Source organism: Vulpes lagopus, chromosome 12 (assembly GCF_018345385.1).
Source record: "Vulpes lagopus strain Blue_001 chromosome 12, ASM1834538v1, whole genome shotgun sequence".
NCBI classification, from domain to species: Eukaryota; Metazoa; Chordata; class Mammalia; order Carnivora; family Canidae; genus Vulpes; species Vulpes lagopus.
The window spans coordinates 70,332,595-70,343,098 of NC_054835.1; the positions used below are offsets into that span (position 1 = coordinate 70,332,595).

Here is a 10,504-nt window from a genome sequence, read left to right on the forward strand (position 1 = left end):
TCTCTCTCTCTGTGACTATCATAAATAAATAAAAATTAAAAAAAAAAAAAAAAAACAAATTTAATGGGGCACCTGGGTGGCTCAGTTGATTAAGCATCCAACTCTTGATCTTATTCAGGTCTTCATCTCAGGGTCATGAGTTCAAGCCCTGCATTGTGCTCCACAATGGATGTGACACCTACTTAAAATTAATTAAACTGTTTATTTATATAATAATTAGTTGAGTAGAATGAAGGAGAGGCAGATCTAATTTTAAATCCCATGCTCTTATATACAATATATTCCCATAGCTTAGTTATTTTCACACTCACTTATAATTTCAGTTCATTTGCTGTGTTATATTGAAAACTTGAATCTCCCAAGTGTTACGAACAGAAATAACTGTTTTCACAGCTAAAATTGAAGTCTCATTTGCAAATCACTTGTTCAGTTACTTTCCTTCCATTGTGCTTTCTTGCTATGTTAATACCATAAATGTCAACATTCCTGAGATTTCATTCTCAAATCGTTCATCAGATTGCTTATCAAGTCAAGTTTTTGAGTTCTCTAATCCATTGGCATCAGAACTTTGATGTGCCATTTGGAGTGTAGATAAAATTTGCTGAGAAAAAAATATTTATGATTTCAAAGAGAAAGAAACCTGAGAAATGAAGAAATGCATCAGTGTCATAAAAGCAGTGTTACTAATTTCTCATAATTAAGAAGATTTAGTTTCTCAATATGCTAAATTGTACGTACATAATGATTTCCATTTTCTTAATGATGACTTAAGTTCTCTTAAATCCAAGGGTCTTAAATCAAATCGTCTATTGCCTAAGGTTATAAGACACCTCCCCGCCTTAATTCTTCTTTTTCCCTTGTCTCTGTTCCCCAAAGAAATCTTGGCTCACATGACTATGTCTCTTTCCTTACCCTCCAACTAGTTTACACATCTTTACACCAGCCTAGGGAATAATAGTGGTTCTTGGGGGAAAAGAGTGGCAAAAAAGACTATAGGTATTACAATGATTTATAGCCCTCTAAAGGGCATCAGTACATAAATAGCATATCTATGTACTGAAATTTCATGGGGAGAGGTAGGTAATTTGGGGAGAAGGAATATCTTTAAAAGTTTCTTTAGGGGGATAATAATGAAAAAAAAGTTTGTGAAACACCCAAGGGGGTAGAAATCCTGGATACTGAAGATCATAAGGCAGAAGACTAGGCCAGAGTCTCTGAATAGTCCACAAAAGAGGTAGTAACACAGTCCCCATGCTTTGTGGTGCTGACTCAGACACAGGGCAGGAGAGCATAACAGAGAAAAATAGTTACTTCACTTCTGACATTTGGGAGTTGTTAGGCAGGAAGAAGGAAGAGGCTAGATTTATGTTCAAGAAGAGATAGGAGTGTGGACTGTGGGCCACTGAGGTCGGTGAAGGATCTCAAGATGGCTGGGTGAAAACTTGCTCTAAAAACCATCGACTAAAAAAAACAAAACAAAACAAAACCATCGACTGGGTCGCTTTTGGGGAGATCATACCCTGAAACCAGAAGGCCATTGCCAACTCCCTGAAATCCTGGAATGAGATGCTTACCTCCAGGTTGGCAACTCTTCCTGAGAAACCACCTGCTATTGACTGGGCTTACTACAAGGCCAATGTGGCAAAAGCTGGCTTGGTAGATGACTTTGAGAAGAAATTTAATGCCCTGGAAGTTTCCTGTACCAGAGGATAAATACACTGTCCAGGTGGATGCTGAGGAAAAAGAAGATGTGAAAAGCTGTGCTGAGTTTTTGTCTCTCTCAAAGGCCAGGATTGAAGAATATGAAAAAGAGCTGGAGAAGATGAAGAACATAATTCCATTTGATCAGATGATCATTGAGGACCTGAATGAAGTCTTCCCAGAAAGCAAATTAGACAAGAAGTAGTATCCCTATTGGCCTCACAAGCCAATCAGAAATTTATAAACTTGAGTTGGGGTGAAAGCCCTGGCCCTCATATTATAAACGTTGGACATTAAAAATAATGATTTGGGGGATCCCTGGGTGGTGCAGCGGTTTGGCGCTTGTCTTTGGCCCAGGGCGCGATCCTGGAGACCCGGGATCGAGTCCCACGTCGGGCTCCCGGTGCATGGAGCCTGCTTCTCCCTCTGCCTATGTCTCTGCCTCTCTCTCTCTCTGTGACTATCATAAATAAATAAAAATTTAAAAAAAATAAAATAAAAAAAAAAAATAATGATTTGGGGGGGAAAAAAAAGAAGAAGAGATAGGAAAGGAAGGGGGAGAAGAGGAGGGAATCAGCCAACTTTGAAAATCTCTATTTAGGGGGGCTTTGAACAATCTTTTATAATACATATTACCTTAATTGAAATCTTTTGTTTACTACTTAAAAATTATATAAGAACATAGGATTTAATTTTAGTAGAAAAACTCATTAATTAATTGAGGAGAAGTTAATTAACCAGTAACAGTAACAGCACCTTATATTTGTATTCCACTTTTTGGTATAATCTCTTATTTGATCTTTACTGACAGAGAACGAGCAATTCAAGAGATGCGTCGACACGGTCTTCCCACACCACCCCTTAGCTCTACTCTGAGGTCTCCTTTACATTCTCCTGAACATATAAGCTGTTAATTATCAGAAAGGTATGTATGGGGGCCCCTGGGCGACTCAGCGGTTGAGTGTCTGCCTTCGGCTCAGAGTGTTATTCTGGTCTGGGATCGAGTCCCACATCAGGCTCCCTACAAGGAACCTGCTTGTCCCTCTGCCTATGTCTCTGCCTCTCTCTGTGCGTCTCTCATGAATAAATAAATAAAATCTTAAAAAAAAAAAAAAAGTATGTAACACCAAGAACAGGCAAAACTAATCTGTAGTTACAAAAATTAAGAAAGTAGTTTTCAGCATTGGGGGAAGGAAAATTGCCCACAGAGGCAGTCAGGGGAAGTTTGTGAAGTAATGTAATGTGTATTTTGGTGATGATTACATGGGTATATACAATTGTAAAAACTCATTGACCTGAACATTAACAGTTCATGCATTTCATTGTATTGTAAATTATATCTCATTTTAAAAAAGAGAAGACATCCATAATAAAATACCAAATGACAGTATGAGAAATCCATGGTAATATTTGATGAATGGCTAGGTTCAAGGTACAAATAGGAATGCACATGGCACAGTAGACTCAATCTGACAGGAATGGCAGATTGTTGGGGAATGATGAGGGAAAAAGGCAGGGAAGGTAGAGTGGGACATACAAGATATATTGAATGTGCGGCAAAATTAGAGATTGTACATAGTCTTGATTCTATAAGCCAAGGGGAACCTTCTGTGTATAGAATGAGTATCAAGGAGGGATTAAGATGAAAGAACTGTTCCTGGTGGATTAACGTCATAACTATATTTGGGGCCATATTGGGGAGGGTAAAAATCAGAGGCAGGGAGACCAGAAAGAGGTACGTAATGAACAATATATTAAGTTCAGGATCCGTATAACAATATTTGTTTTTTAAAAAACAAATTATAAGGACACCTGGATGGCTCAGTGGTTAAGCATCTGCCTTCAGCTCAGGGTGTAATCCTGGGGTCTGGGAATCAAGTTCCGCATTGGGCTTCCCGCAGGGAGCCTGTTTCTCCCTCTGCCTGTGTCTCAGCCTCTCTGTGTTTCTCATGAATAAATAAACAAAATCTTTTTTTTTTTATTTTTATTTATTATTTATGATAGAGAGAGAGAGAGGCAGAGACACAGGCAGAGGGAGAAGCAGGCTCCATGCACCGGGAGCCCTACGTGGGATTCAATCCCGGGTCTCCAGGATCGCGCCCTGGGCCAAAGGCAGGCGCTAAACCGCTGTGCCACCCAGGGATCCCAATAAACAAAATCTTAAAAAAAAAAAAAAAAGAGAGAGAGAGAGAGAACAAATAGTAATATATATACAGAAAAGTGCCATATCCTAGTATACAGCTCAGTGAGTTTTCACAAACTAAACATACCCATGTATAATCTACACCCAGATCAAGAAACAAAACCTGTCTCTCTTGGGCTTTCTCCTAGTCATAAACACTACTCCAGAAGTAACTGTCCTGTTTATTAAAAACATAAACATTTCTTTTGCCTGTTTTTGGACATTTAATACATGAAATCATACATTTCTGGCTTCTTCCACAGTGTATTTGTGAGATTCATTCGTACTGTTATGTGTACTTGTAGGCTGTTCAGTCTTGTTGCTGTGTAGTATCACATTGTGTGAATTCTCCCACAGTCCATTTCTTCATTCTATTGTTGATGGGCTTTGGGTAATTGCCAGTTTAGGCTATTATAGAATTATGATGAATATTCTAGTACCTGTGGGTGACTAGACGTGTGTATTTCCTTTGGCTATACACTCAGGAGTGAGGCTGTTGGGTCACTGGACATGCAGATATTCAAACATAAATAGATACAGCAGAGTAGTTGTAAAGAGCTAGAATACATTTGTCAGAGGAAGGGCCAGAGGGATGTGCTGATTCATTGAAGAAGGGAATGAATGGGAAAGAAGTATGTGAGACCCAGGTCTTGAAAGGTAAGTAACTGAAAAATGCAAGCTCCCTGACAGAAATAGTAAAGTCAGTCTTTTTTAAAAATAGGTGTTTCTTTACCTTTCTAAATAGAAGTATATAGGAGATAGTTAAGCATTTCCTCAAATGCCCAGAATCCTCATTATGAACATTACTTATGTACTATGCTTTAACATACTGATGCCCCCAGGGTTTATTAGTATTTGTGGGATGTAGGTTTAAATGATTCCTGTTTGCTGTGCTTTTGCTTTGGGGTTTGTTCGTTTGATTAGAATGTGTATTTTCCTCCTTTGCTTTGAGGACCACTTCTCAGTGCTGGTTGTAATCACTGTGTCCTCACAACTCCAAAGCTGCTGTATTAATTTAAGGGTGATTAGATGGAGGTTCATCTTCTTGTTATAAAGCCATGTAACAGTTGTGACACATATATTTTCTCATACTAGATTCACAGCTGCATTTTAGATCAAGGATTGGTAAGCCAAGGTTTGTGAGCCAGGTGCACTCCACTGCCTGTTTTTGTAAATTTAACTTTATTGGAGCAGAGCCACACGTGTTTACATATTGTCTAAGACTGCTTTTCTCCAGTGGCTGAATTAATTTGTTGTGACAAAGATCCTGTTGCCCACAAATCTAAAATACTTACTGCCTGGCCTTTCACATCATGTGGCCGCTGAAGAACTCCACTGTATATCCATGAGATAGTAAAAGTGAAAACCAAATAATTCTACAGTGTTATGTAAATAGACCCCCAAAAAGGGTCTTGAGGACTCCCAGATGTCTCCAGATTCTACTTTGAGAACCACTGATACAGAACATACTGGATTTCAGCAATTTCTAAAGCTATGATGAATTAGAAAAATTTTTGGTTTGTTTTAAAGAAAGTGTATCACTCAGTGGCATTAAATTTACAATAGTGTACAGCTGGACCCATGGCCCTGGAATTCTCTAATCTACTTTTCTGTCTCTATGAATTTGTCTATTCTGGGACACCGGTGGCTCAGCGGTTGAGCATCTGCCTTCCGCTCAGGGCGTGATCCCGGAGTCTGGGGATCGAGTCCCACATCAGGCTCCTTGTAAGGGAGCCTGCTTCTCCCTCTCCCTATGTCTCTGCCTCTCTCTGTGTGTCTCTCATGAACAAATAAAATCTTTAAAAAAAAAAAAAATTTACCTACTCTTTTCTTTTTTTTTTAATTTTTATTTATTTATGATAGTCACACACAGAGAGAGAGAGAGGCAGAGACATAGGCAGAGGGAGAAGCAGGCTCCATGCACCGGGAGCCCGACCTGGGATTTGATCCCGGGTATCCAGGATCGCGCCCTGGGCCAAAGGCAGGCGCTAAACCGCTGCACCACCCAGGGATCCCCCTACTCTGTTTTTTTATCAAAGTGAAGTCATATCGTATTTGTCCTTTTGTGTTGAAATGGTTTCACTTAGGATAATGTTTTCAGGGTTCATCTATATTGTAGCATGTGCTAAAATTTTATTCTTTTTTGTGATTGAATAATATTCCTTTGTGTGTTTGTGCCATATTTTGTTTATCCACTCATCAGTTGATGGATTACTTGAGTTGTTTTCACCTCCTAGCTATTGTGAATAATAATGAATAATAATATGAATATGAACATTTGTGTACAGTATCTGTTTTAGTCCCTTTTTTCAAATCTTTTGGAAGTACCTAAAGAGGAAGAGTTTCTGGGTCATGTGGTAATCTTGCATTTAAATAATATATCCTCACGAAGAGAACATAAAATACAAAAATATAAAGAAGGAAACCAAAATCACTTTATTTTACATTTTTTTATTGTGATAAAATATACATAACATCAAATGTATCATTCTTAACCATTTTTAAGTATGCATTTCTCTGGCATTCACATTAATGTGCAAAAATAATGTCCACCGTTCAGCTCCAGAACTTTTTTATCTTCTTCAACTGAAACTCTTGACCCATTAAACACTAACTTTCCATCCTCCCCTCCCCATAGATCCTGGCAACCACCATTACAAATTTCTGTCTCCACGAATTTGACTACTCTGTTTACTCCATATAATTGGAATCATACTGTATTTGTCCTTTCTGTGACTTACAATGTTTTCAGGGTTCATCCAAGTTGGAGCTTGTGCCAGAATTTCCTTCTTTTTTGAAATGAACAGTGTTGCATTATATGAATATACCACGTTTTGTTTATCCGTTCATGAGTTGATAGATACTTGAGTTGCTTCTGTCTTTCGGCTGAAAATGGATGTACAGGGAAGCCCGGGTGGCTCAGTGGTTTAGCGCTGCCTTCGGCCCAGGGCCTGATCCTGGAGACCCGGGATCGAGTCCCATGTCGGGCTCCTTGCGTGGAGCCTGCTTCTCCCTCTGCGTGTGTCTCTGCCTTTCTCTCTGTCTCTCTCTCTCTCTCTCTGTGTCTCTCATACATAAATTAAAAAACCTTTAAAAAAAAAAAAGAAAAAGAAAATGGGTGTACAAATGAAAATCACTTTTAATCCTACAACCCAGAAAAATTAGCAATTTGCATTTTGTACATACTTCCTTCTTGTATTCAATGTGTAATAAATATACACACATTCATAGACCTACATATGTAATTTTCATAGATTTTATATCTACTCAATTTTTATCCTAATTTTTGTTTTGTTCTTTGGGAGTTTTCTCCTTAATAAATTGTTGAGGGCACCTACTCTCATCATTAAAATTTTGGGGAATCCCTGGGTGGCTCGGCAGCTTAGCGCCTGCCTTGGCCAAGGGCATTATCCTGGAGTCCTGGGATCGAATCCCGTATCGGGCACCCTGCATGGAGCCTGCTTCTCCCTCTGCCTGTGTCTCTGCCTCTCTCTCTCTCTCTCTCTGTATCTCTCATGAATAAATAAAATAAAATCTTAAAAAAATAAAATACAATCATTAAAATTTCAAAAGTCCCATTTTAAAATTCATTATCTAACAGTTCATCACATGGATATTCCAGGATTTGCTTAGATTACTTTCTCAGTGTTTCCTTTGTGGAATTTCTTATATTTGTGTGTATGTGTGTTTAATTGGGAGAGTAATTAGATAGCACATAAGGTCAAAATATTTGGAAAAATACTTGATTATCCCTAATATGCTGTTTTAAGACACAGATACCACAATTTACAGTACTTGTATATTAGCCTAAACATCATATTGTTCCTCGTTTTGAGTGGTCTCTCTCAGCTAATGTGTTATCTCTTTTCACTCTATAGCTATAATTTATTTAATCCTCATACTTTGTGTTTTTGGTGGTTTCAGGGGAATATCTTTTTTAAGTATAGAACAGTACTTACTAACTATAACTTGATTATGGGCAAAGGCTTTATTGGAGACTGCAGTTTCAATTAAAACTGAAAACAATCTCAGTTTTTTGTGAATGTACTAAGCAATTTTGTTTATCATTTTTCTCTTAACTCGCCTTTCCTGTCCCTTCTTTTTTTCAGAATGATGGCTTTCAAGGAGTTACCTATATGGATTTTTTAAAGGACAGAACAGTAGTGAAATATTCGGAAGTACTTGTTCCTGAAAATCATGAACATTGACACAAATTCTACCTCTGTCAACTTTTATTTAAATCAATGAATATTTATGTAAAAAAATTGGTTTAAAAGAGCCATATCTATGTGTATATTTTTATATATATGACAAAACAAAATATGTATTAATAGTGCTAAAGTTTTATCTGTATTTATACTATTCCTGACTTAAATTACTCCTCAAAGTGTGTTTTTATACTGTGAATTAATATAATGTATTATTCACATTATGCTTTAATAATCTTTTTCATAATGAGCCATGATACATGTATATAAATATTCTTACAGTACTTGTTTTCAAAGTGTTTTTAGTTTTCATGCCTGTGTTTATAACCCATATCTTTAATGCCTTCACATAGGATTATCAACTTTGATGCTGTGCTGTCTCACTTAACTTTTTTCTTCTAAATGTAAAATTAATTATTCACCAGTTTGCTGTCTGTCATCTAGGGTAATATATTCAGGTCTGTCCTTACAATAGCAGAGGTCTTGATAAAATAATGATTACCATATAATGTTATTGCTAACTTGAAGAATGGTGATGGAAAAGATACATTTATATATTATATACAGTATTACATTATTTTGGTTATCACATGGACTTTTCATATAATACAAATTCTATCAAAATCAAACTAGAAGCTGCATTCAGAATTTTATAAGCAATAGAATAAATTTGGGACACTTTTTCAGTAAATAAAATTCCTCCCTGTATTAATTTAAAAATTCAGAGTATAAAAGTATATGGAGTAAATATAGTAAAGCATTTTGTTAAAATGCCAATATACATTCAGTAATATCAGTTTTTTTGCTTCTAAACCTGTGTGTTAACAATTTATCAGTCTTGCAGAATAGTATGTAAACTCTGAACTGTGGCGTGTTAAATAGAAAACAACTTTTACAGCTAATTTTCAAAGTTGTAATTTTAAGGAATATATACACACATCCATAAAAGAACAGAAGTAAAAAATAGAATGTCAGATACAAAACCAATCGTGTTTGAACCATACACATTTGAAAAAACTCCTGTTCTTAGTAGATTTCATTATGATTGGAAAAGAAGAATTTAAGAACTAACATAGGAAAGTTGAAGACCAGTTTTTTGTGATATGTTTTGTTTCCTCTTGTGGTTTACTACAGTGGAGTGTGCGTGTGTGTGTTTGTGTGTACCTGGGGGTGGGCACTGTTCTTTTTCCAAAACTAATATGCCTTATGTGTTCAGGTTATGCCCTTTGCAATAATTCACTATGTATTTGGGTGTGATGCGGTTTACTTTTCTACCATCTTTGTAATTTTATTTATTCCACCTTCTTTGTGTGAATTCATGTATTATATAGCAAAATACAAGAGAAATGGGATTTGCAATGTCATATGGAAAATCTTTTAATAAATACATGCAAATAAAAAATATCTGTCCCCACCTTTTCCCCCCCAAGCAACAGCAAGACATATTTTGTTAGATATATTTTATTTTTAATGTTTTCTATAATTTAAAAATGTATAGCTTGCCATAATTGTTATTTTCTTAACCATGTTACTACAATTTTTCTAGTTTTATCCTAAAATACTGAATGTTCTGACCTTTTATAGATGTTTTTGCTTTAAATAATTTTAAATTATGTTTGACATAGATTTTCCAATAAACTTAACAGTCAATTTATTTTCTCTTTCTTACAAATAGTTTTTTCTTAAATTTTAGCAATATTCTTAATTCTAAAATTAAGTACAATTAATTCAAAACAAATTTTATCATGGTAGGATATGGGGAAATCGCTGTGCTTATGTTCCAGGTAGTTTTTTTTTTTTTTTCACTAACTTTGATTTAGTTCTAGATAGTTCAAATAGAAGAAATGAAGTCAAAGTTTCTCTTTGAAACCCATCTACAAAATGATAAACAGGCTTTCCCCATTCTTAGAAGATTTTGGCACCTGACTTACTGTCTTTCTACCATTAGTTCTATCATCAGTCTTTTTTTTATGTCAGAATCTTCTTAGAACAGTAGTTTTTGACCAGGCTTGTACATTAGAGTTACCTAGATAATTTCTTTTTTAAGATTTTATTTATTCATGAGAAATACACAGAGAGAGGCAGAGACATAGACAGAGGGAGAAGCAGGCTCCCTGCGGCGAGCCCAATGAGGGACTTGATCCCAGGACCACCATCTGAGCCAAAGGCAGATGCTCAACCACTTAGCCACCCAGGTACCCCTGGATAATTTTTTTTTTTTTTTGAAGATTTTATTTACTTATTTATGAGAGACACAGAGAGAGAGGCAGAGACACAGGCAGAGGGAGAAGCAGGCTCCATGCAGGGAGCCCGACGTGGGACTCAATCCCGGGTCTCCAGGATTAGGCCCTGGGCTGAAAGTGGCGCTAAACCGCTGAGCCACCTGGGCTGCCCTACCCCTGGATAATTTTAA

At 36.6% G+C, this 10,504-nt stretch overlaps 1 protein-coding gene across 2 annotated transcripts in view; it reads left to right on the plus strand.

The window, feature by feature from the left end:
• CEP135 (centrosomal protein 135) overlaps positions 1 to 9,734 on the plus strand; it is a 76,236-nt gene extending 66,502 nt beyond the window's left edge. For both annotated transcript variants that reach the window (XM_041726999.1, XM_041726998.1), the window contains exons 25-26: positions 2,513 to 2,626; positions 7,993 to 9,734. In XM_041726999.1, the coding sequence (XP_041582933.1) occupies positions 2,513 to 2,615 (103 nt within the window). In that variant the 3' untranslated portion in view covers positions 2,616 to 2,626; positions 7,993 to 9,734. The remainder of the gene's footprint in view (positions 1 to 2,512; positions 2,627 to 7,992) is intronic.
• Positions 9,735 to 10,504: the final 770 nt, after the last annotated feature.